The 26,957-nt window shown below is 40.0% G+C and overlaps 2 protein-coding genes across 3 annotated transcripts; both read right to left on the bottom strand.

The window, feature by feature from the left end:
* Positions 1–1,412: 1,412 nt before the first annotated feature.
* On the bottom strand, positions 1,413–16,796 carry pld2 (phospholipase D2). Of its 2 annotated transcripts, XM_072374539.1 has the most exons (24): positions 16,690–16,796; positions 13,020–13,175; positions 12,807–12,928; positions 11,697–11,839; positions 11,451–11,529; positions 11,061–11,126; positions 10,912–10,970; positions 10,563–10,808; positions 10,337–10,480; positions 10,160–10,243; positions 9,988–10,066; positions 9,786–9,896; positions 9,483–9,680; positions 9,231–9,378; positions 9,023–9,141; positions 8,691–8,804; positions 6,264–6,368; positions 5,872–5,960; positions 5,480–5,593; positions 5,023–5,069; positions 4,670–4,804; positions 2,665–2,818; positions 2,393–2,510; positions 1,413–2,300 (listed from the first exon to the last, which is right to left on the bottom strand). In XM_072374539.1, the coding sequence occupies exons 2-24, from the start codon at positions 13,150–13,152 to the stop codon at positions 2,076–2,078; spliced, it is 2,832 nt and encodes a 943-aa protein (XP_072230640.1). In that variant the 5' UTR covers positions 13,153–13,175; positions 16,690–16,796; the 3' UTR covers positions 1,413–2,075. The 2 variants fall into 2 exon arrangements, with proteins under 2 accessions (XP_072230640.1, XP_072230639.1); XM_072374538.1 differs by lacking the exon at positions 16,690–16,796 and having other exon boundaries at positions 13,020–13,285.
* A 1,777-nt stretch (positions 16,797–18,573) lies between these two features.
* On the bottom strand, positions 18,574–25,889 carry chrne (cholinergic receptor, nicotinic, epsilon). The gene is made up of 12 exons (XM_072374670.1): positions 25,524–25,889; positions 22,393–22,526; positions 22,189–22,233; positions 21,917–22,026; positions 21,663–21,818; positions 21,450–21,550; positions 21,168–21,368; positions 20,316–20,430; positions 20,098–20,212; positions 19,812–20,019; positions 19,463–19,596; positions 18,574–19,364 (listed from the first exon to the last, which is right to left on the bottom strand). Exons 1-12 carry the CDS (start codon positions 25,591–25,593, stop codon positions 19,197–19,199), a joined length of 1,557 nt encoding a protein of 518 aa, XP_072230771.1. The 5' UTR covers positions 25,594–25,889; the 3' UTR covers positions 18,574–19,196.
* Positions 25,890–26,957: the final 1,068 nt, after the last annotated feature.

Below are 26,957 nucleotides of genomic sequence, written 5' to 3'. Positions count from 1 at the left end.
ATAACTCTGCTTGCATTAATAAGTAACATTATTTGGAAACTCTACCCCTGAGTATTAGTGCTTCATTATCTGCCAGGAATAACCTCTACACAGATCTGACTACACAAGGTTTTCACTAGTATGAGATAAAATACAACCAAAGTTAAGTTAGTAGTACATTCATAAAATTGTATAGGCATTTGGCGACTATTAGTCAGATTAAAAAAACACAATTCATGATAGTAAAAGTGTAAGGTCACTTCTTAGTATGTTGAATGTAGTTGTGCTGATCAACGACAAAGAACAGAAATCTCAGCATCCAGTTTGTGCAACGTGAAAGAGGCCAGTAGATGCAGGGCTTATAGCGAGTAAGGTGGCTATTAGTAAGGTGGAGTAACAGGGGTGGCTATTATCCACCAAAAGTAAAATGTGAACATTTTTAATATTTTTGAAACCATCAAATGGCTTCACTGGCTCCTCTGTGAAAGGTGCTTTGTGTAGTCTGAGGCAATGTTCTCATGGGGCAGCTCTTATCAGTCATATTTACAGACAAGCTCGCACTGTAACCACAAAGGTAGTGCTGTTGCCCCGCAGAGGTGTGTCAAAATCTTATGTAACAGTCTGTACAATTTCCTTTACTATGTCATAGCGTGGGGTCAATAGGTTTACACTTTTTTTGATTAACAACTTGGTGAGAGAAATGCTGTGCAACATCCGTGTGTCTTTCCAGGTCATATTCCAAAATACAATGAAGACGTCCCTGCACTGCCTAGAATATAAAACAAACAGAAAGGTCCAGTCTACATTCCTCACATGCTGCCTTTTTGCTGTTGTTCTCTTAAACAGTTACACTGAATAAAACTTATGTAAAAACGAGTGACATCGTGTTACAGAAATTTCTTTTTTACGTCATCTTAGTTCTCCGTCACTAAGGTAACCCAAGTCTTTTTTTTTTCCCTTTGGGAAGACAGTAGCTGCTATATGATCTGCTTAACTAATTGCATGAATTTAAACCCAATAAAGTCATTTGAATGAGGGAAAAGTGCACTTGTGGAACACCAATGCTGCAAATCTGTCCAGTGCAAGACATTTACAGATTGATCAACAATGGTCACTGCACAAGGCTAGAATTTTGCAGTGGGCCTAACTAGCACTTTCAGCAGTCAGGAAGCGTGTCAGACACATTATGTCACTTCTCAGTCTGACCTGAACAAATGGCTCATGTCTGGGAGGAAATATAAGGTACACGCACCTACACACAACACGGAAATAGCTGCACAATGCAGTGGTCAAATGGAATGTTCTGGACCGCTGACAACATGGTGAAATGATAATTCACTTGGTTGTCATGGTGACGTAAAGACTTGCAACAATTAAGTAAATCAACCTAGCACCCTTTAATCATCTTGTCCCCCTCTTCTTTTTCCCCCCACTCACATTCCTGTTACATAAAGCTATGAAGATGACTCCTCTTCCACAGAAACTCCGTGTCCACATATCAATGTATTACTTTCTATTTCTTTGTGCACCATCCTGATTTAGTAAGTTATCCCTCCCATCATCTCTCTCCCTTTTCTTCCCCATCCAGTCTTTATTTCAGCTACAATCCACTCATCTCTTTATATCCGTCACCATAACAACCACAAATGTTCTGAAAGATTTTCTGGCACTGCAGTGAGAGGTGAAGCCTCAGAGGGAGACAGTGAGAGAGAGAAAGAGAGACAGCCACCCACCCACCCAAAAACCGCACACCAATAAATGTACACTGTGTTCCCAGATCATGTGATAACCTCCATTTCCAATACAACCTTGAAATCCTCTCTTGAGTCATGCATTCGTTTAGGTGAGCTGCGCACCTCCACTGGCCCTGCTGTTCAGATTGCACTGTACGAGTTATGAAGCGAGCACTACTGTCATGAAAAAACTGGCCAGCAGTGGTTCAGAAAATCTGCATTTTAGTGGTTATAACTAGGCTAAATATATAAGATTAACAAATGTGTGTTAAGATCAGAGCTTTCTAACTACTCAAGTGCTGGTGGTGCAGGATATTAGGTACAGGTTAGTCATGTAGTGGTCTGATTTGGGCACAGCTGTGGTTATGTCCACAGCTCTTGAGGAGCCATGCCCTCTTTAGTGTTCAGCGGAGGCAGCAGGTTTTCCTCACACAGAAACTTCAGGGGGAAGTAAACCAGCAGCCCTCGGACGGCCTTCAGCTCTTCCGCTGCTTGGTCAGCATCCGTGTTGCAGAGGCGCTCTTGGTTGGAGTACTGCCTCAGCTCCTGCATGCTGTGGACAGCGTTGCACGGCAGACATTTGAAGACCTGTAACACCAGCGAGGCCGCAGAACAGGCAACGGAGGTAAGAAAACTGAGATGAATGATGAAAATGATGTGCCATTCATGTAGATTTCTACCTTGTCGTAAATGGTGGCGTTCAGTTTAGCTCTTTCGTTCCAGACCACGAAGAAGAAATCATCACTGATTGGATCATCTATGTTGATGCTGGGATCAGAAGCTGCTCCAACGAGAACACTGTTGCACCAAAGACATTAAATACTGGTCAAATTGTTCAAGTAGATACGTCACACATGTCCTTTAAAAACTGGATCATGTTCAGAGGTAGTAATTACTCATAGTCATGAATAGAATGTTATTTCAGTGACAGAGTAACATGTTTTGTCCTGACCCGAAACACTCTTTGCGCAGAGCAAGCGTGAGTGGTCCTGCCTCGTAGTCCTCTCCTCCCATGATGGATGGGACCCTCTCTTCATCTTCCACAAACACTGCCAGCTCACTATCTCGGCTGCCCAGCATGCTGCGGTCATTGATGTTAGCTGATCCTGGAACACAAGTGGAGAGAGTAAAGGCTTTTAAAATCTGTCCTTTCAGAAGCATGATTCTGTCTTTTCCAGTCTGGTTATATTGATATCAGTTATATTTAGAAAGAGTGCTGACTTTCAGCTTTTCTTCACTTTAGTTCTTCGTCATGAGCATCTGAACTGTTCAGTAACTGGGTTTGCTGCTTATTTGGGAATTAAAAGTTGAGTAAAATCAAATTCAAAGTCGACAAATTCAGTCCTTTTATCAAGACATTCATTCTAAAGGCTGAATAAAACACAGATTTCTGGCTTCTTTTTGCAAAACATAATTCAAGAACAGCTCCTTCTATCATCCTCAGCTGTTCAACAAGCAGTGGCTGTGGTGAGTGAGTTGCAGAACAAAGCAGTAAACTGGAGAAATTAAACTCAATCAACAACCTTTTCATTGTGGTTTGATTCACCCGCTCACATCTCCATACAGCAACATCATGGAAAGGTGCTGCATCACCAGGTTTTACAGAGTTCCCATACTGTCCAGTGAGTCTGACAGTGGATGCAGCAGCAGACCATAGACTGTATGTAAAAGATGGTGGAAGTCCTAAATTTTAACTTCCATCAGGAGGAGACTCCATTTGTTCGTTTGTATACGAGACAAGGGGAAAATGACTACTTCTCACTTTATCTGTGTCTATGTGATATGAGCATGTGCAGGAACTGTGGGTGAAGAAGATCTATAGAACCAAGATACTGGTTAAGTTATATTATTCAAGGCGCCTTTCTAATCAACTCTGTGTCAACATTTCACATCTCAACAGCAACAGACACTGAAAATGAAAACAATACATTTGAAATGAACATACTTTCAGAATCAATCTGCAGAAGAGGGCATATTGTGTGCCTGCAGGTGTTAGGATGAAGTAACAGGGTGTTCTCCTCTTTATCCAAGCTTATGTAGTCTATTAATACATTATCAAGCAACCAAGTGGTACAACTGTGTCAGATTTAGAGGAACTCCAAATGCTTAATAGATGTTGTTGAGAAATCTGAGCCCATCAAACGCTGTGGCTCTTTGGTAGATTTATTGGATCTTCCCCATAAAATTTTATTCCAAATATCGATCAGGGTGATGTCCAATTTCTAAACAACAAAACTGAATGAAAATCAGTTAAGAATTAAGCGGGTTACAGTACAGTCCATTACAGACTCAAGATGCAAGGCAGCAATTTACATCAGCGGCCAAAGAAGCATCTAGGTTTTCTATACATATGCAAAGTAAGGTGCAGACAGCATACGTGCATGCTCAGATAAGACTTCCACATGTGCCTTTGTGAACTTATCCTGGCTCACATTGGGCAGCGACAAGCCTCATTAAACCTTCTCTTACTGAATTTATTGTCTTAGACTGATATAAGGAAATGTTCATTTAGTTTATGATGGTCCCAATAAAGCTCAGTATGCTTTATGACTGGGCTACCAGTGAAATCTGCTAACCTATTGGTATGTTAGGTTTCTGCAGTTCTTAGATCTACTGCTTGCTCAAAACATCCAGTTTCAAAAGACCAAGAAGCTAAAGGTCATATTACTGAAAACGCAGCCTCACAATGAGAATGGGGTTTAGTTCAGTAACATTTTTAGGATTGTCTCTTTAGCATTACTGAAAGTTTCAGAAAGTTACATTATATCCTCTTAAAGGAGATCAAACAAATCTTAAAAGCAATCCTAAATAATTCTTATCTAATGAATAAATTACAATGCGTATTCAGCAGAAGGCAGCACTCGGTCCATCAACACATTTGTAGTTCTTTGTAATAAAATGACAGATTAGACATTTTGCTCTAGAGCTCTGAGAGTAGTTTGCAGATGAGGACTCACCAATGATATAGCAGCGGTCATCGGCAATGAGGGTTTTACTGTGAACATAGATGAGCTCTGTCACAAGCGACTGGCAGAGCTGGGAATGTGTTCTGAGGCCACAGAATGTGATGTACTCGGTCCACTGGTCCTTTACTGGAAGGCAGATTTCAATTGCAATATTAACAACTGCTAATACAATAATACTTTAAGACTTTATTAGGAAACTCACGCAGTAATGTTCGAGTTCTTTGATATTGGATGTAAAAAGAAGTCAAAGAAAAACCACCAGAGGTCAATTCAAAAGGAGCAACAGATGGCTGTCAGAGAGAAAACGGGTAGATTTAGGAATTAAAACAAAGCAGAAAACTCACCCTCATTAAGTTTTGACAAAATGGAATGCTCCCCACGGCACATCGTCCTTGTACATTAAAAATGAATAAAATTCAGCAGTTTATTGATATGACAGTAAATCTTATAGGTGGAAAAAACAAGCTATTTAAACAAATTCATATCACCAAATTCAATGACATAATCTAATAATCTCTACCATGCACAGCAAAGGAATACTGTATCAAGTAAATATGGACAATCACTCAACTTTTGCATTCAGAAGAAGTTTTTCTACATGTATTAAACATAATTAAAATATTTATCTATCAGTGAAAATGCCTCCTGTAATCAACACAAGTTGAATCTATGCACTACATCTGCACATGATTGAAAACATGTTAAAGGATGCATTTCATGTGTTTGTCATAGGTAATTGGGCTATTTCTGTCCTGTGAGCTTACAGCAGAATAATATCTTCTAATATAAAGGGGCTCTCACCTGTAGGTGAAGTGCAGAATAGCTTGGATGGCATTTCCTCCTCCTGTGCTAATATCTCCCTGGAATCCAGGAAGCAGAGGGATCACCACAAACACTCTGTACTTCTTCTGCTCTCTGCAGCAAGACATAAAGCAAACATGAGCATTGCCTACAAGTGTATTTTATCATTAATATGCATTTATTTTGTTTAAATACAATTATTCTTTTGACCTAAAATGACCTTGGTTATGTAACAGTTCGCCAACATCTCACTAATATTATTCTTTGCTCGACTTGTCTTCATAAAGCTGAACCACACACTTCATAGAAAGCTGCTTCATAAGTTCAAGGTCCATCAATGTGTAAACAGAAGATGAATGAAGCGCCTTCTGGCTTGTACAGTCAAATCACACCTGTGTGCACGCAGGATTCGATTCACAATTGCATCACCGATCCCGTTGTGGATGGTCTTCCCGTCAGCGCAGCTGATGAAGAACTGGTTCTAAGGGCAGAGAGAAGGCAGATGGTGGCTCAGTATGAGGTGAGGGCCAAAACAAGTAGGGAGCTGGCAAGAAGGGGCGCATTCAGACTTGTGAAACCTCACAAATAGGCCAGAGAATCTCTCACAGACGTGAAATGACTGTGTTGAAAAGTAAGCAATGAAGCATAAAATGCAGAGTCAAGCAACAGCACTGGGTTTTTAAAGACAAACCAGAGCAAACCAACCCACTTTTATGGGTTAGGGATTCTTCTTTTTTGCCCTTTTCTGGTGTCATTGCTATCACAAGAAGTGTTGCTGCATTACCTCGATGTATATGTAGTGTTCGCTGTTCTCGATGGTTTGTATGTAGGCGTTGAGGATGGAGTTCTCACAGGTTCCTGTTGACCATCGATCAGCAGAGCGCAACACCTGGGGAAATGGCACATAAAACATTTACAACTATCTCCATCACAAGATAAACAGTGGTATTGATTGTGAGGCACTCTTCCCTTTGTGCACTTCACCAGGAAATGAGCACGACAACCATGAGACACATGGTCTTTGTCTTATAGATTCATTTAACTTGAACAAATTGAATTGAATGAAATCTTTATTTTTAGACAGCTTATAGTTTGGGGAGCTGACGCTGAAAGGAGAACACCTGCTGCAGCTCCAACTCAGTAAACAACTGAGACAAACCTGAATAAAGCAGCTCTGATACCTGATAGGAAACCTACAACATAAGGGGCTGCTGTTACAGGTCAACGCCCACAACTGAGCGACAACAAGAAAAGATACTGGTGTCCAACGCCCAAGTTGTTTGAAAAATGCCAAATTTAAACATCACTATATTCTGTCCTCCGTCTGTCACTACAAGAAGGATTATTTCATAAATCAGGAGTGGCCTGAATGGTTGTGCTCTCAAAATCTGGACCACAGGTCTAATGAAGCCTGTAGCTTATTAGGATGCTTCCTCTTGTACGCACTCTCTGTTCTTGGCAGTGCATTTGTTATCTACGGCTTTACTGAAGAGGACAAATCTGATGGAAGTAATTTTGTTCTGCAAGCCTTACTTTTGTTCCACCATCTGTCACGACAAACTCTCTGAACACTGGGTAGCTGTGTTCCAAAAGCCAAAAACAGTGTCTCTTTGTTGGTAAGAGATCCAACTGGTTTGCTGCTATTTGATGATGACAATTATCTGACCTGGTGGAAAACAACGTCAATTTCACAGAAGAAATTCAGAGGGAAATTCCATCTTTACTTCGACGTTGTTGTTTTTTTTACTGAAAAAGTACCAGTTTCTTTTCATCTATATATATTAGCCCTGTGATGAACTGGCGACCTGTCCAGGGTGCACCCCGCCTCTCGCACTGGGATAGGCTTCAGCCCCCCCGCAACCCGACTGACGGATTAAGTGGGTATAGAAAATGGATGGATGGAGGGATATATATATTAAAAATGAATTCCTCGATTTATTTTCTTGCTTTTACTTTGTCTTTTGAGCAGACTGACACAGCGTCTCTTTCCAAACTCGGCACTGGCCTCTAGAGTCTTTACAATATGGCCAACTGTGAAGCCTCTGGCAGTTTTCTGTGGTGTCCCAGACGCAGGGTTGATCTGACACTCCAGATGGAACATTTCGAAGAGACAATTTAGGAGACAAATATCCTAAACAAATCCTCTGGGCTGAATAGCCCTATCTAATGTAGACAACTGAGCCTGGCAGTGCACCATTAAATTCAATGAAAATCAGAAGAGCAACATGATGAGCTACTCATTTGATTATTCAGGGCAACATGATGTGTCTGCAGCCTGAAAGACCAGGCAGCACCTGTCATGGACAACTTCAAGTTACACCAGCTCCTTTCTTAAAGGATTATGATTCTCTGAAGTAATGTCTTTCTTAACGACAAAATTTGAATAAGATGTGATACTCAATGAGCATTTTAAGCAGACAACTTGCATAAAGGTCTTTGTTTAACGAGCATACTGCATGAAGATTAAAGAGCATCAATATTTTAGATTAAGACAGCTGCTAGGTGGCCTGAAATTTTATCCTTTTGTCAATTAAATAAAGACAACAGAAGTTTAGGCTGAAGAAGCAATGAGAAAACTCCTGTCCAAGCAGGATTTAAATTTGCAACTCGTATACTAACTCACTACCTATACTTTTGAGCTAATCAGCCATTGCATAGAAAAAGAAAGACACCTGAGTGTCTTGATCACACTAAAACAATCACCTGCACCAATTAGAATATCCCAGAAGCCTTATTCTTAACCTACACAGATTAATATTGAAGAGATTTTATAGAAAACCTTAAATACCTCAAATTACACGTTTGAGTTAACTGCATTTCAGAGAAAAACCTTCACAATAATCAATACTTTTAACCAATTAAGACCAGATTTCTTCTTTTCTACCACATTTTAGTTTAAATCTACATTCATACTGCTGATGCTCTCTGAGCTGTCTGTACCATCTCTGCACAGTCTGGCCTCTTACCAACAGCATTCAGTTTTGGCGTCTCGTGTGACTCTCCGTGACCTGGCCAGGGTCCGGTTACGCCCATTTAGCACAACGTGCCGCTCTTGCAGTATGCAAACTCCTCTCGTAAACTCCTCTCGTAAACTCTTCTCGTAAATGGCATGCAAATGTTTCCCCTACTCAAATCCCACTGTACTTTCTGCACAGGGCTCGAGCATATATTGATTCTGCAGCCTGAGTGTGTGTTTTTATGTTGAACTTACCTGAACTTTAGCTTTCCTGGACCCAGGCACAGTGAATGACAATGAGTCTGCAGTGGAGTGAGACTTGGGAAGAAGGTAGGGGTAGAAGTCATCCTTGTACTTGCTTTTGAAGATCTAGAGAAGACAACACAAATAGATGCACACAGATTTTTGGCTCAAATCTATTTGAGACATATGATACAGGTTAGTATAACTCAACAGCCTGCATATTCATTATCATTTGCTTCATTTAGTGACTTTCAAGATCATTTTATTATTGGTAGCTAACTTAGATACTGGAAACGGATTCTGGAAACTTTGCTGATAAAACCCAGTTTTCCTTTCTGACCGACCTTGGTGAAGTTCCAGCGCTGGATGAAATGACGGGCTACATCCCTGGCAGCTCTGCCATGAATAGCTGCAGACAGATCACGCCATGGCATGCGAGGAACTTTAGTGCGGTCGACGTTATCTGAGAAAACACGAAGCAATCCTTTCACCTGCTTGTTCAGAGACTCACTGTGTTTCCATATGATACTGACCGAGGTTTTGAGAATGTACCTTCAAATGGCTTGTCCAGCTCGACCCAGTCTCTTGTGATAAAGTTGCTGTAGTCTTTGCCAAGCCACAGTTTAGTGTTACCAGTCAGATCATCTGGGGCCTGTTCTGTTGACTTATCTGGTTTTTGGCCATCAGCCACACCATTATCCTGATTAAGAGTCATACATTAGGGTTCTGCAAGGGTTCGGGGCTGACATAATACAAACTACCATCAACTAAGTCAATCAAAAGTTGAGCAAGTCAAATCCCTACTTTCACATCTTCCAATGGCTGCTCCTCAGACGATTCAGTCAAACACAGATCTGTTAGACGGTACTGGCTGTCGTCCCACCTCCCAAACGCCAGATCAATCCCCCCTACAAAGGCTACAGTTTGGTCAATCGCCACCATTTTTTCATGGTGAGCCCAAAAGAACACCACAGATGACAAATGGTCAGGATGTCGCATTACCTGATGGATGACAGGGGCAAAACTGTCACTGAAGTGTATAAAAAGATGTGATTATTTTGTGATTGTGTTGCTGCTCGCGGTATGTTACACAGAGAGGTGACAGACCTTGATGTTCGGGTGCATATTCATAAGAGTCCTCTTGCTATAGTCACTACTGATGCCAAGGGCCATCTCTACCTCTTTGTACAGCAGGACACACACTTTGACTCCTTGTTCCTGCAGAGAAAGGTTAAAAAAGAGGGGACGCCATTTGAAAAAGAACTGCACAGGGTCCTTGCATTGAGGAAATCACAGAGCAAAGTCTTACTGCTTTCCGTTTAAGAATCTCATCCAGCCGCCAGTGGTTATCAGTTGCTGGTCTCTTTAGGAACACTTCTGGGCTGAGCCTAAGAGAAAACACATTTTCCACTATAAGAGATACGTTTCATTGGTAAAAATTACATAGAGAATCAGCATATCCAGATGTGTCTGATTCTTACCACCAATCAGTGATGAAAATTTCCTCCTTGGCTTGTTCAAGAGCATCAGCCAAGTCTTCAAAGTAGCCTCTTCCATTCACATACCTTAAAAGAAAATCAATAAACTGCATAAGATATCACTTAATTGGGGGCTAGAACACAGAAGTTGTTACAAAATCAGAAGACCACACGATTTACCATTTAGTGAGCGTGGCCTCTCGTGGTGGAGCAAAGCCATTAAAGCGCTGCACCTTAAGAAAGTCACAGCTTTCAGCCAGTCGGTTGATTTCATGAGTCCACCAGTGAGTTTGTCTATAGCTTCTGCACTTGATTACCAAATTCCTGTTAAAAAAAAAAAAAGTCATGCATCATAAAAGCTGTACAATAAGTGCCGAACACGTACTCAAACACAGAGCAGACATACCGGGTAAAATTCTCAATGCAGAGTCCATGTTTTGTGTCTGTGTAAGCATGGCCCACTTGGACTTTGAACTCTGGGTCGAACAGCAGCACAAAGTCGATGTTGGAATTGCGACGGTTCATATACATCAGGAAGGAGTCTTTCACCACCAGCCAGCGGTGGGACCAGCGGAAACAAAATCGGTGATGGCCAATGCAGTTCAGACCTTGGATCCGGTGACCGCCTGACCTCTTGATAATGGGGCCCTCCCTGAGGCAAAGCCACACAGACAACACAATGAGCCTCTTCATGCATTTAGTATTCTCCACTCATACTTTCATCCCCGCACATCTGGACAGTGTGTTTCGCTTACAAGCCCTTGGGTCCCAGATCAGTGATGAAGGAGAGAGAACTGACCGAGAGAAATTCCAACTGAGGAGAAAAAAAAAGACAGAGAGCCAATTTAATCAAGCCGTACGTCAACAGCATGTGTGACAAACACTAATGTATTTAAGCATTTACCATGCTGTGGTCGTTCCTACAGAATGCATTCTCCAGCAGACCATTCAAGTACTCCTCAAGGTATTTCTGCGTTCAACCAAAGGACAGGGGCATCAAAATTTGAGTGTTTCGTTAGATAATATGTACATATTAGTCTTAGTCTGAGCATTAGTCTCATCTGGCCCCAACAGAAGCATATTACAAACTCTCAGATACCATGTTGCTGTTGCTGCTGTGGTCAGATACTGGTATGAGGAGCATAACATCACATCACATGACTTTAACAGACATCTGAGTCCTTTAGCTGATTAGTTTGTCACACATTGCAGGAGCGACTCAGGACTCAGCAAGGCAAAAACAATGTCCTGGTTCAAATAAAAAACTTTTTGCATAATCTGGAAATCTTGATACCATCTTGCTAGAGGTTCTTCTGGTCCGTTCAGTCCCTTGTAGGCTGGGCATTTCCTCTGATATGGCCCTCAGATGCTGCCTATCCATTGCAAATGTTTAAAAAAAAAAAGAATAGTCAAAATAATCAGTGCATGAGAGGTCTGACATTTAAAACACAAAGCAGTCCATCATTCAGATTTCAAATGCACATCTTTCGGAGTGAGAGGCTGATTTGCATGACTGAAACGAATAGCCTGGTACACCCACCTTCCACGAAGGTTCAAGTGGCGCAAAATCTTGTGCTTGTAAAGGTCTCGATGCAGCTCCTGAAAGTGCTTGTACTTCCTCTTCACTATCCAGTGGAAGGGGCCGTGCGTTAGCCGCACTGTGTATAGGGTTCCTACATTGACCTGGAGGGATTTCAGTCACATTGCACCCATTTGTATTGTGTTTTAAAAGGAGAAACATTAAATACCAAATAAAACCATTGGATTTCACACCCTTCACTCACTTGTGTTTTTATTGTATCACTTCAAATCTTTTTCAGTCAAAAGCAACCATTTTTCATTAGGTTGTTTACAGTTGGTTAGATGTCTGAGCCTGAGTCATGTCAACTTTATCTCAACATGCCACAAGAAACAACAGTTTAAACTGATGGACAGGCTTATCTCCACACCACTCATTTTGGAGTTGTAAACCTCCAGAGTGTCCTTTATAGTTTCAGTTGACAATGTGCTTTAACTGAATTGATTAATCAAAACAAGCTTTGTTCCTGCATTAATGTCTGATCCTGCTCACACTCTGTGTGGGAGAAAAATCAAAGCATGTCGATGACAAGTGATGCAAATAATATGCAAACTGGGTGAGCCATTCAAATGTGTGGAAAAGTGACCACATGAAGTTCTTCCCCGGTTCCATACTGAATACGAGACAAACACAACAAACTTAGAAAGTCCACGTAGCATTCATCTTTTCTGCCCTTACATGACAATGACTCTGAATTTCAAACAGTGTCATTTCCAGCTCGCCATTCAACCTTTACACATAACATTTGAGCCTGCTGACTCAGCAGGTCAACCACAGCAAACAAAGGGAAGCCAGACAATTAAGATCTGACACAGTTCCTTCATGCGAGTCGAGTTCTATCTGCAGCTTTATTATCTAAATTACATCAATCCTATGGTATATCAGTGTAAACTTAAGTCCCAGGGTGTCCACAGACAAGCTTGTAAACAGAACTGATGTTCAGATTTAAAATCAGATTTAAAACGATGATCAGTCTATTTGTCAAACAGTAAAGCTTATCTGAAGCTTTCCATCGGTAGCAGTAGCCTTCCAACAACTTGTAAAAGAAAAGAACTAAGTGAACAGATGTACCTTTGAGCGGGTGGTGTATTTCTCTGTGTTGTCCACTCTACATGTAACAGGAGTGTTGGGCATTAAGAAGAGTTCATGTTTAATTTCAGGGAGATGATGAACAATGACAAAAGGACGTCCATCTGCAGTACGAAAAATTAAAACATCTCAATTAAACCATTCAGATCTGGCCACAAGAGTTTGTAAATGAGCTCTCTTTATTTAATTTCTTACCGCTGCTCGAAATGAGGCCATCCAACTCATCTGGACTCAAATTGTGGACATCATGAGAGAATCGCCTTCTGCCCACGTTTTGGGTTGCTGAGCTCACGGCCACTGGCTCGATCACATCCTCTTCACTAGCCATTGCACTTTCGTCACAAGTGCCAGCTGCATGCACAAAAGAGAAGAGGTCATCCAGACTGAAGCTGATAAGATTTCATTTTAAACTAAAAATATCTGGTATGAAATAGCCTGCAGGTAAGTTTTCACAGCATGAGTGAAAAGAGACATCTGTAAAAGATGCAGAGGTACGGTTCAGGTATCTGAAAATGTAGTGAAATACTCCAATGAGTTGAGTGAATCTACTTTCAGCAGAGGGTGATATAACATGAACAGATGGATTAAAGCAAATCTCAGTTACACAGCAACCAAGAGCAGATTATCTGACGTAGAACTGTCAAAATGTCAAAAACAGAGGGCATTAATACGCCACAGATGTCTTGTGGCATTTACCTGTTGATCACATTGTTGCTACTGCAACATATGAGACGTTTAGGACACAGCTACCACAGAGAAAACGGGGTGTGTATGACGCCTTTTGTGTGGTGTGTGGGTAGATTTATTTCAATGGCTGTTTCCTGGGAAACAAGGCAAAAAGGATGAGGTGAGGGTATGTGCGCACATGTGTCTGTGAAGGTAAAATCTAAATGTAGAAGAAACATGAGATTAGAACTAAATCTACACCATAACTAAAATCCAGAAAACATAACATGTCAGAGCCTCCATGTTAAAAAGCAGGTAAAGGCAGGAATAACAATGAATGCTGAGTGGGAACATCGCTGAAGAGTGGCAATATGAACAGACAATATGATTTCAATAGTCTTTATCGCTTATGGCGATTACAGATCTCCCAGGTTTCCTCACATCCTCACCCTTACCCTCAGTGTAAGGCACCCTCTGCCACTGATGAGGCTGTGATTGAACTGATCTGCATATTTGATCTGTGTAAGCGTTCCAAAGATAGTATCTGTACACCCATGTCTGTTAAAGATCCCAGTCGCTGATAACACACCACCTTTTTTTTTTATTGTAACATCTTAAACAGCTATGTTTACTAATCTAATCACAGATACTAAATCTTATTATCTTACACTAATTTGGAGACTTATCTAATTCATCATTAAATTACAGAGTCTAATATGAGAACTTATCTTCGGCATGTGTACTTCTTTAGAAAGAACTGTTATTTTCACTGCTATAAAAATCTGTCAAGGCCATTTCAGCTTTCTTTTTCTTCATGTTGTTCCACCTGTTTGCTCACTTTGTCCATGCTCTTTTGTTGTTTTCTCTTACTAACCTAGATCATTTTCAGCCATGCAAAGTGAAACTAAACAGTGGTTTATGTCTACCTTTCAGCTTTATAGTCAAAGAAAAAGCTTGTTCAAACTTGACTCTGACACTTGTCACTGCATCCACACCAAAGCAGATTGAAAATATCTGTTCACAATCTAAAGCAGAGGAATCTAGTGCTGACCTCACAAGATTTCTTGTTTTTGCTTGTTGAAGTAAAACTGCCTCCACCGCTTACTCCGGTTACATTTGGGTTATTCTCTATCCACCCAGGGTATTCCACAACAAAGGAAGACAGCCAACACATTTTTTCAAATTAACCAACATCACGGGCCTGAAATGGTGTGTTTTGAATAGTCTTTATCTTCTGGGGAATAGTCCAATCCAGTCAGATTGTTGTGTTGTTTTTGTTGAGGACCTGGTCCAAGGTCATCTTTATGCCAAAAAAAATATATTAAAAAAAATGTAAAAAAAAAAAAAACATCAGCTAAAAGTTATCTATTCATCTTTTAACAAATCACAAACTGTGTATCAAATAATCTAAATCCTCTGTGGAATCATTCAGTCTCCTAAATCTTGAACAGGACCTGATTTAAGGTGGTCAACAAGCCAAAAAAAGCAGTGAAATCGCCCTTTATGCATTTCCCTTTAATTCCCTAAAAAGGCAACTCCAGGTTGTCTTCTAAAGTAAAGTTGAACAGTCTAACTTGAGCTGCTCTGATTCACCTGTAACCACACCCAGTTACTTTGTAAAGTATGAGTATGTCATCATCACGGAACATGTGAGCCTTTATTATTAGAGCTCAGAAGTAAAACAACATATGCAGCTGGTGTGAAGTCGCACTTTAAAGTTTAAAATGATGTGTGTTACCTGAACACTTAATAGTTACACTCCTGAAACATTTTATTTTTTCACACCTGATTCAGATCAATGCATCATTAGCAGGTTTGTGCAGAGTTTAACAATCTTTTGAAGAATCAGGTGGTTGAAGCAGGGAAACATCTAAAACCTGCAGGACAGCGGCCCTCCGGGACCGGATGTGGGTATCCTTGGTCTAGCCTAAGGACAGCGATGAATTCTTTAAACAACTGCGGGTCTCCAAGATCCATTTCCACAGCTGGCTGTGCGGATAACTCCTATGGCACCTTTTGTCAGAAAGTTGATTGGTTGCATAAAATTAATTTGCATATACATTAAGGAATGTTATTGAGGCCTCCAACCAGCACAAAGTGCTTTTGTAGTTTGAGAGCCGTGGAAGACTGAGGAAACAGTAAATGCCGATCAGATCCTGGTAGTGTGGCCAACCTTTTGCCACTTTTAGATCTGGGCCCTGCTGGAATCATGATTGACAGCTCACTGAAGGGGCTCCCGCTATCACGTTGCCTTCAGGAAGCGTGGGAACCACAACAACTTATTTGACATCTCTCATACATGCTGCTTTCATTTTTTAAAGCATTTTTTTAATTTTAAAATTTCTAGTTCAAAACCAGACTTTCAGTTTTAAAGCATATGTTTCCAATCTCAAATATTTGTTTCAAAGTAACAAACATTACGGCCCCAAAATTACTCCAAAGGACTCTTTAACTTATTTGTGTCTATTCAATCCATCATTTGAGTGATTGTTGCGCTTTGTCACTTGTATGCATACAGAAACCTAACTTCATCGGGCCTTTGCGGACACCCTGACCAACATACAGCACGAAGTACGACACCAAATCACGTTGGTTATGACTATTTGTCACACATGACAGCGGAGAAGCCCAAAGGTTTTCCGAAAAAGTGTCGTCCAAAATACAAATTCCTTTTCAATTATTCCACGTTTCAACACGCCTTTAGAACAACAAAGTGATACATGAGGCCCTTTTTACAATTATAGACAGTTTATGGGAGAGAACAAGCTTATGCCGCTGATTTGAGAGGTGATGCGAGTTTGGATGGAGTCACAGATCGTTTTGTGCTGTGACTCCATCTGAAAACGTGTTTAAAGACATTTTCACACAACAGAGACAACATTTCTCGGCCGTTCAGAAGATAATCCAAATAAGAAAGTTGATGTCGCTGTGAAGGCTGAGAAGGCTTTTGGCTAAGTTTTGGCGTCTCCACCCAGTCGGTTTCCTGCGGCGCCGCGCTACAAACTAAATGACTCTTCCGTCTACAAAACTACGAATACAATATCCAACAGAGAACATGACGATGGGATTAACACATAACGATCATAGTTTGTGTGTATTTGTTATCGTATATCGTTGGTGTGAAGTCTGTAGTTTGGCGATCATCACTGCGACAGCACAACGTGGGAAAATGCCCAGTTAGACTTGGAAATATACTTACTCCGAATTCAGTTATAGCCACGTCTCAGTGCACACTGTTACTCCACACATAAGATAAAGTGCTCATTTAAGAAAGAATTTCATGATAGTCCAACCAGTTTTTTTTAGAGAGCAGTTCAGCAGTATTCCCTGTAGGTGATGCACACATTAGTCCCTCCCATTCGCTGCCCCATGGGACAGATTCATGGAAGAAAATAATACGTGTTAATTGTTTCTACAGCTTAGTCTCAAGAGATGTCAGCAAGCTTTATATTATTTTATTGTTTTCAACAAAACCACAACTGTTCATGTCAAGAAACCAAAAAGTGAGGATGTTTGGTATGATTGTGCAACTGTACCGAAAGCACACAAACAGACACAGAAAGATGCATTTTGATAAGATGATTAAATGTTTCTGATCCCACGAGAACGTGGACATGGACGCGGACGCCGAACAAGACCCGACCAGTCTGCTGGTGGAAAGAAAAACGCTCAGGAATGTAGTTAAAGCTACAGCAGGCAGAGACACTGTGCAGAGATCTACCAGAACAAATCACGCAAAAATATCACGGGACTTCCGGTTACTGTCAAAGGATGTGTCATCTAAATGTTAAACTCGGCTCTATTATATATATATGTAATATGTTTTCGAAACAGTGTTATATTGTAAGATATGATATGGACAGCAAGGACAGAATTTAAAATGAAATAATATCAAAACAATAATAATTACACGGAAATACAAAATACTTTTAATGTTACAAATTTGACACACCGGAAGTGTGCGTCGCGCTAGCATCAGCTAACGTTAGCTAAGTTTAACTTTGGCGTGCCGAAAATAAGATAAGAGATCAGTTCTCCTTGCTATCATGTTGATGTATGGCACATAGTAAACAGTATGCCGAGATATGTTCCCACTGCGTACAGTCAGGAGATGATGACTGCGATGTTTGTCCATGATAAATGGTGACACGTGAAAACTGAGCTAGGCTACACTGCTTTGCATGTCAGTGACTGACCTTTCACTGATTAAAGGCATTTCCAGCTACACGTTTGTCAAGACAGGAAGCTGGAAGTACATTAAACACAATGGATTCAGGGTGCATTTATCTAATTCTGCTGTCTGGGGTTTGGGCATATTTTGTAGAAATGTATTATTGTTATGAATACATATTTTCCATATTTGTTTGCTTGTAATAAACAGTGCCATTTTAGATTGGACAGTAGGTTTTAACATTTTTTGCCAGATAAAAGTAAATGGAGAGTAATCACAGACTAGACCATAATAATTTCTCAATTAAAACTGCTGTAAAGACTATGAAAATAGTATTGTTTACATTGGTTTAGTACAGCTTCACCCGACATAAAGGTGTCCAATCGTGCTCATTCAGAAAGTCAACCATGAAATACTCGACTACATAAGAAACTGATCAGGCTCATTTCACTTGGAAGGGTCGGGAATCAAGAAGTGGGTTTTTTATTCCACTTAGTATGATCAGATATATGCATATATCATGAAAACGATACTTACACAAGAAGAACTAATATTACAAATTGAAATATGCTGTCTATCCTTTGGTTTTTACTGTGAGCACACTATAAATTACCTCAATATGCATTCTCAAATATCCATTACTTTGAGCCTCAAATATATTAAACTGATAAGCAAATATATAAAAAATATATATAGCGAACATAAAAATTGTTTTCCAAATTAGAAAATGATTAATTCTTGACTATTTAAACTGTTGCTGTAAGTTTGTGGAGTTATTTACTCATTCTCAGTCAAGTCACACATTAGATAGTAACCAAACCAATTAGTTCTTATGGGCCTAATCTGATATTCATATCAATAATAAAGAGTATTTGGTACAACTCACACTGAATAATAAAGTGAATAAACATATTTATGGATAAAACAAAGTATTTATTTTTACAAAATGGCTCAGTGATATACAACAAAGGCCTTAGCTGGATGCTGTTACTTGCACGGATTCTTTGGCAGATGGCTTTCAGTCTGATACTTGTATGTCTTCAATGAGTCCGTGCCAGATTGGCTGCATAGAAAATCTCTTTAGTTATTGATTCTTCTTTGCTTCAGTTACAATAAATGCAAATGGCTCCATGTAATACTCAACAATGAAGTTGCAGTTTTGATTTCAACATACATTGCAGAAGCTCAGCTTTGTGGTGAAGCAGCTTCAGAATTTTTTTGTATAACGTTGAATCTTTTATTTACCCCAAAACCAACAAAAAGATATTCTACTTGCTAAGATTTTTATGATGATTATTGTGACTTAAAAGGTCATTATTCTTAAAAAAAAATTGGATTTGAAATATTCATCTTAAGAACCTGCTGCCTAAGAAACATTGATAAAAATATGTCTGGGTGGGGATTTTGAACACAGATTTACATGATTTAACACCCTGAATCTAATCACAGGAGTCAATAAGGAATAATGAGATACTATGAGGCAAAAGGAACCATGGAAATGTGTCGACATAACCAATGTTTTGGGTTTTTTTTCTTTAACTTGGGGCATATTTTTTATTCTCCCCTGGAAATGGAAAATCTGGTGCTTGGTTGAAGTGTCCTGTTAGGAAGATCCACACTGTGCCGATGATGAAGAGGAGCATGGCAGCCCAGAAACACACCTTGTCGATCATCTTCCCAATCAATACCCAGCTTTCAATTTCCTTGTTTTGAAAAGAAATACAATGCAGATTAAAATAAATGGACAATATGTAACAAATGCTCAACCAAAACGTAACTGAAACGGTGTCCAAACACTCACAGATCCAATGTCATTTTGTTGTCTTGTGCTCTCAGCAATAAAGTTGCAGGCATCCACACATTGCTTTATTTCAGGTGCAGCCTGGGCCAAACTCTTATACAGGTTAGCTGTGCTGCTGACATCTATGCTGTCAACTATGGGAAAGAGACATAATGAGTTAGATAAACTCATTTAATGACAGTGATGATAAATCACCACAACTTGACAAGATGAATATAGATTTGAGGCAAAGTGGACAGAATATTTGTGAATGCATGTGAAGCTACTCTTGTGGCACAGCACAACTCTTTCTGTCTTTGCAATCTTCATGCAATTATTTGAGCTGGAGTTTCTTTGCAATCAGTCTCACCAATTGACCGTGTGAGGCCATGTCTCTCTCTTTGTTTGTCGAACATCATTTCACTGCGAGGTTGTTTCAGGACATATTCCTCTGCTCTCTGCATGAGGCCAAAAGAGCTACGTCGCCTCTCCTTTATGCCATTCACCTCTGCTGTCATCTCACTGTCATCCACCAGTGGTGACATGCCTAAGAAGCGAGGTACCATTTCCAAAAAAAGCTGGAGACAGGAGAACCCATGACAGTTCATAAAGGGAATAAATGACATTTTTGCATAAATGTTATGAGGTGCACTTACATGTTTGATGGAGTGGGACATAGTGTGAGTGCTGGGGCTGCGTAGCGAGAAGTTCAGCACCACAATTTGATTAGTAGCAATGAGTGTGGTGACACACATGACAAAGATCAGGTACCTGAGGAGGAAAGTAAAGAAGATCTGTCTTGTTGGGGAGACTGTTTGGATTACAGAAAAAAAGGAAACCAGTAGGGGTCAGCAGAGACAACGCACTGACTCACTTGCCAATGAGAGGGACAGAGAGAGAAGTCTCAGGGACCTTCTGAGCAATAAGAAAGAGGAAGACAGTCTGAGCCAGCAAGACAGAGATGGATACAGTCAGCTTCTGTCCACCAGCTGTAAGGGGACAACAGAGACTTAACAGAAAAGCCAAATACAGAACATTTTTCTGTGCTCATGCTCTATATGCAGCGAATAGTCTTGCATATTGAAAAAGTCTTTATATACAGTACATCAAATGTAATGCAATAACATCTGTCTTCAGATGAGTACTGAGTAATTTCTATTTTTAAACTATAAAAAACATTTTTTTCTTGAAATGGTTTTAGAATCTCCACATTTGAACTCTGTTGTATTTCTCATATATTAAAGTCAAATGGCTTCTTCTAAATTCTGGTTCTGTAGAGAATCATTTAAATACTTTTTTTAATATTCTGCCACAAAAAATAATAGTATATGTTTCCATTGTTCACAAAACCTTTCCTGTATTATTTTCAGATTTTCACCTCAAAATGTGTCTTAAAACACAGACAAAGAGGCTGATTGTCTATGGAAAAATAACACGTTGTGTAAAATTTGATAGATGAGTTTTTTTAATGCACATTTACTTACACATTTCAGATATATCTGAAAACTGATACAATCTGATTGCTGACGACTAACAGCTGCTACTTTTTCAACCTGCTTTGAAAAGTGTTGCAAAGTTTTTACTCTTTATACTTTGTTGCATTCAGTATGTTTTGATCTGTAAATCACTTTTGTTGCTCTTGTGTTTGAAAAAGTGCTAAATGAATAAAGTTGAGTTGAGTAGGTTTATCAGCTCCAGCCTGAATGGGAACAACTGCGTTACTGACCTTGTGCAGGGAGGAAGTAGGCCAATACGACCAGTGAGGAGATGAGGGAGCAGGGCAGAATGATGTTTATGACATAGAAGAGAGGCTTTCTTTGGATGATCAGATTGAACGTGATCTCCTGATACTCAATGTCGTCTGGAGAATACCGAGAGTTGATCATCTTCCTGGCTGGACGATGGACGATGGCCCACTCGCCATTCTCTGATGGGTGGGAACGTTATATTTCAGAGAGGAAGCATTTTGTTTGAATATTGAAATATTGACAGTGTGTATATTCTGCACCTGTGAAAGCCTCAGGGTCAATGTCCACCCACTCAATAGTATCTCCCGTTTCTCCAAGAGCCAAGATGAGGTCCACTTCATTGGCACTGTATGTCTGAGATCTAACATTGTGGCATTGCAGGTTAAATAGATCAGTAACAAACTAATGAAAGGATTTACCCAGTTACTAGCCAAATCTACATGTTTCCAAATGATACATCGATCATACCTTACCTGAATGCTAGAGTGCAGTTCTGATAATCAAATGGGAAGTAGGTGATCTCAATAGCACAGGTGCTACGATAGATAGCAGGTGGCAGCCAGTACATTCCACCATTGCTACTGATTAACACGTTGGCATAGTAAGCTACATCAAATTTACCATCAATGCTGCAAAAGAAAAAAAAAAAGCACACAAAGTTTAAACCAAACTATACTCCTCTCCCTGCAAAAATGCAGCATTTCATGTTTTTTTGTTGGGGACTTACTTGTTCTCCAGGACTATGTCAGGAAGCCAGACAGTGTTGCATGGCACACGAATAACTTCAATGCCATAAAAGTCTGACGCGTTCCAGGCAAGGCGATAATCAATCCATTGCTGTCAGTGACATGTGAGAGAAAGGTCACCTATGACGTTAAAAGCTGGACATCAACTTTAAGGGACTATTTACTGTGGAGAAATCCAAGTTTCTATGAGAGGATGTCATGGGAGTTGTCAAACAGAATCAAAACCAGAAGTTTGAAGAGAGGAAAAACTCACAATCTCAATCCACACATTGGTTGTTAGAGTCTCCTCCTTTTCATTCTGTAGTATAAGTGAAGAGGTAGCATGAGTGTTTGGGCTTTGCTTATCATATGCCAAGTTAAGGCTATCATGTAACACACACTTATGGCTTTCCAGTGTGCTCATGTATTTCAATTTGTGGTTCTTTTGTTTTAAATGGTGGGAAGATTGAGCTCTCACCAGTGATATGAGGTTAGTGAGCGTCAGCTTGATCTGAACCTCCACTTTGTCTTCAGGATGGACCGCAGGGCGAATTTTCTTGCTGTAGTTTTTGAACAATTGACTGATTAGATGTGATTCCTCATTACATTGCACTGTATGAAGAAAGAGATGACAAAAAGAGGGAGAATATGTGCACATCATACATTTGAAATTCTGTCCGATAGGCAAAATAAAGTGAAATTGCGAAGTCAATAAAGAGAATCTAATTTATATAACATTATCACATTATGCTTTAATCATGCTACATTATATCCCATAGCAGTAAAATATGTGTTTTTGCTGTTCAACACACACACACTTATGCTTTCAGAGCCTTGGGCTGATAAAAATGTAGCTTATATGACACTGCACTCTGATTAAATCAAACCTATTTGTGACATTAGATTATGGGAGTATATGCTCACCACCCACCTTATTAGGTACACCTGTTCAATTGCTTGTTAGCACAAACAGCTAATCAATGGCTGCAACAATGCATTTAGGCATGTTGAGGTGGTCAAGACAACTTGCTGAAGTTCAAACTGAGCATCAGAATGGGGGAGAAAGGAAATTTAAGTGAATTTGAACGTGGCATGGTTGTTGCTGAGTATTTCAGAAAATGCTGATCTACTGGGATTTTCATGCACAACCATCTCTAGCTTTATTGGTCCAAAAAAGAGAAACTATCCAGTGAGCGGCAGTTGTTGATGTGAGAGGTCAGAGGACAATTGGGCAGACTGGTTCCAGATGATAGGAAGGCAACAATAACTCAAATAAGCACTCGTTCCAACCAAGGAACGCAGAATACCATCTCTGAACGCACAACACGTAGAAGTCAGAGCCAAAGTCAAATTTATTTGTATAGTACATTTCATGTACAAAACAATTCAAAGTGCTTTACATAAAATAAAAGCACTGCAGCGGGGAGCAGAAAAAGCATTAATATGTAAAAGACTATAAATAGAAAAAAATAAAATAGTTAAAATGAATAAAAACAAGCAACAGTCTCAATAAGTTAAAAGATAGCGTACAGATTTCATGCATAGACACATGAGAAAAGAAATGTTTTTAACCTGGATTTAAAAATGTCTACATCTGGTGACAGTTTCATCTCCACTGGCAGTTTGTTCCACTTGTTTGCAGCAAAACAGCTAAATGCTGCTTTTCCAGGTTTAGTCTGGACTGTGGAACCTTGAAGAAGATAGGCTACAGCAGGAGCAGAAGACTGACTCCTGTCAGCTAACAGCAGGAAACTGGGACTACAATTCACACAGGCTCACCAAAACCGGACAAAAGCAGATGGGAAAAACGTTGCCTGGTCTGATGAGTCGCAGTCGAATTAGTGGCGGAACGGACCGGAATTTAAATTTCCACTAGTCCCGCGGTCTCAAATGTGTAACTCTCAAAATTAAAGCAAGTTAACCGAAATATAACGTTTTAACGTAAAATTAGCTTTTTGGGTAAGATTGACATGCGCACGTTCTATAAATGTGTCAAATATATCGCGTTCACGGATATATAGATATATATGTGTATATATATTTACAATATATATTTACAATATTTACAATCTCAAACTGGTTTCTTGAACATGACAATGAGTTCCCTGTACTCCAATTGACAGCTTGTTCTAATAAAGATTTTTTTTATTTAGTTGTCATACAAAGCATTGCATGTATCGTTCTTTGGTAATGTTACTAACCAGGATTGGGTGACAGTAAAAAACTATATGATATTTTAATGCATTCATTTGGAACAAAGCCGGTGACCTCAGAACTGTGCAACATGAGCCGGAATGTATACAGTAAATATCTAAATACAGTTCACTCTTTCAGCTCATTTGGATACAAAGTTCAGTTAATATTTGGTGTCAATGCTTTGCCCTCATCACTACTTGCAGCTGACACTTAAGCCTGTTCAAGGACGGCGAGATGTTGAGAAACAGGAAGCAGAATGTTCACCGAAGATTAATGTGACTGTGTATCTCAAAACTCTTGCAGACAAAATCTACATGCTGGTAATCTGGCTTACATGGCCCTTTGTGCCAGAGCAACAGGTTCATCCAGATAAACATTACAACATCACTGTTTGAGCTTGGTAAATGTTAGGTTGTCTCACCCTGGTTGACTGTGTCACATTTTCAAATACACATCAAGAGGAAACCATTTTAAAAAAAGTTTAAAAAATCAAAAATGAATTTTGATGTGGCCGGAAAAAAGAAAAGGAGAATATGAGGAAAGTGTTTGCATCTGATCCCTGGTATCACTCGGGTGATTTTGGATCTAGTCCATCATGCTTACATAATTTAAACTCAAATGAGGCCAAAGAAGGAGCAGTGAATTCCTATTATCGTACTTGGTTTTAGTTTGACTGTTGCTCCTATACACAAGCTTCTCATCAGGGCATCAAGGACCTCAGTCACAGTTCTAGCATCTTAATGTTTGGATGGCTCTTGTACAAGCCAGAGCCTGTCAGCGATGATTTTTTCAGCCGCTCCAATGACTTCATCTCCTTCATCAATGACATGAACCCAAGAAACATTCAACTATCAAGAATACCTTTACACACTGAGAGGCTAGACACATTTGAATATGATTGATATGATTCAAGCGCTCCACCGATCACATGCTTTAAACTCCCATCATGTCCAAGCTCTCACTTTTGCCCCCACAGAAGATTTCTAGCATACTTCTACCCTTTTGTGGCAGAGTCCCAGTCGGCAACAATGACTTTTCGATTTCAAGTGCTTTCGCTCTCATGACAGGTCATAGATAATCCTCTGCTTTCCTGGTGCCAACTGGAATATTGTGCCTACATCAGATTAGATTTACTGCCCCTATGTTCATGAAACAGAGAATTCATGTGAACATCAGGATCGATGGTAATATGTAAAAAAAAAAGCTTTTGATGTATGTATGAGGACAGAAACAGTTGATTTGGGTATTTTCTACACTCTGCTGATCTACAGTCAGAGTTTTAGAGCTGATTCATCTCTGAATCTGAACCTCTCGCTAACAGGCAGAAGTTGTTACAGAGGTTTTTTTCTATGTACTGCAGACAGTATGTCAGTCAATAAGGATGTGCCAAAGGTTTGCAACTGCGTCACTCACCCACATCCATTAATGTCCCAAGAATGGTTACAACTCCAAAACATATCCAAAAACTGCGTATGGTCATCATGGTCCAAGTCCTCTCCAGAGCACTCCACAGTACCTTGTTTAACTATGAAGTCTGAGGGAGAGAAAGACAGTGGGAGTAAAGACAGTGGGTAAGAGCCCTAAATCCCCTCACCAAGCACCCTGACTGTCGCTCAACCCTGCTGTCGCTGTCCATGGCTCAGATTACACAGCAGCTGGAGGCACTAAACCAGGACTTCAAGTAACACTCCGGTCACCCACAATAATCATCATCATGCTCATTAGCTAGCAACTACAACACTGTACACACTTACCCATTTGCTCTAAATCAGTGGGTGTGTCCCAACTTTTCATTGGTGCTATATTTGCATTTAGTTGTCTGAGCACCTTGGATTTGTCTGTAATTTATTCTGTGTAAACTAGGTAAAAAGGACAGAGATTCATAAACCCTGTTGGTGCCGCAAGGAGAACAGGTGACTGGCTGAGCAGGCCTTCTCTCCCTCTGCTATGTGTCCAGGGTATTAATACATACTGCAGACTCTTATCACTTCAACTGCAGGACTCCAGCAGTGAGAGCGTGTGCTGACTACTGGGGTTAGAGAAGTGGAGGCAGACAATGCTCATAAAACTCCCCAAACCAAGGAGACGCTGACTGGGATCTTCAGTAAGATAAGTCTGTTAACAGTTTTTCTCAGCTTGTTCCACTGTGGTCATGGTCAAAATGTTTTACAGGTAAATTTCAAATACAAAGGCAGAATTTGCTATTATAATGAGAGCTATAAGTAATAGAAGTTGTTTCTCTCTGTAGTGAGAGAGCAACAGACTGATTTTTGGAATGTGCCATTTGAGTTGCTCAGTATGTGATGTCTTTCTAAATATACAGTTAGGAAAACAGAGATGAGCTTCTTAAAAGGTAACTGGAGCCTGCAGATGGCAGATTGTGTGTCTCACACTCACAGCTCAGAGACAGAAGAAGGGCCGCCAGGCTTCAAATCCAAGGCCTTTTGTCAAGAAGACTAGTATACATACATAAAACTGAAAAACAAAAAAGATTTGTTAGAGTCATTTTTGTAGATTTTAAGAAAAAAAAACTAATTTGTTTTGGTAAATATTTCACAAATACATGTTCCCCTTTTCTCAAATAGATACATGCATACGTATATATCTTAAATAGTAATCCTTTAACAGGTCATATCTTTAAAAACCCAAGCTGAAATGTAGGGGATTCAGTCATTTTGGCTAAATGTTACCTCTGTATGTCTTATCTAGTTCCTGGGGAGCAGTTTTCCTTGTAAAAACTGGCCAGTGCTGCACCTTGATTAGGGGTGATGTTTTCCTGCAAACCCACACTGGCAAAAAGTATTATTTGAAGATCAGGATCCCTTGCAAGATTAACCGTGAAGTCGA

Source organism: Leuresthes tenuis, unplaced genomic scaffold (assembly GCF_036924035.1).
Source record: "Leuresthes tenuis unplaced genomic scaffold, fLeuTen1.0.hap1 SCAF_21, whole genome shotgun sequence".
NCBI lineage: Eukaryota > Metazoa > Chordata > Actinopteri > Atheriniformes > Atherinopsidae > Leuresthes > Leuresthes tenuis.
This window is presented reverse-complemented; position numbering and strand designations above follow the sequence as displayed.

What these genes read in the sequence shown, in the direction of transcription:
- chrne (XM_072374670.1), bottom strand. Translation starts at nt 25,593, where the DNA reads ATGATGACCATACGCAGTTTTTGGATATGTTTTGGAGTTGTAACCATT. An exon ending in TGGGACATTAATGGATGTGG is followed by an intron (nt 22,527 to 25,523) that starts GTGAGTGACGCA and finishes TTCTTCATACAG; the next exon opens with TGCAATGTAATGAGGAATCA. An exon ending in AACAAAATGACATTGGATCT is followed by an intron (nt 19,365 to 19,462) that starts GTGAGTGTTTGG and finishes TTTCAAAACAAG; the next exon opens with GAAATTGAAAGCTGGGTATT.
- pld2 (XM_072374539.1), bottom strand. Translation starts at nt 13,152, where the DNA reads ATGGCTAGTGAAGAGGATGTGATCGAGCCAGTGGCCGTGAGCTCAGCA. An exon ending in GATCTGGGACCCAAGGGCTT is followed by an intron (nt 10,809 to 10,911) that starts GTAAGCGAAACA and finishes GCTTTGCCTCAG; the next exon opens with GGAGGGCCCCATTATCAAGA. An exon ending in ATTTTCATCACTGATTGGTG is followed by an intron (nt 10,067 to 10,159) that starts GTAAGAATCAGA and finishes GTTTTCTCTTAG; the next exon opens with GCTCAGCCCAGAAGTGTTCC.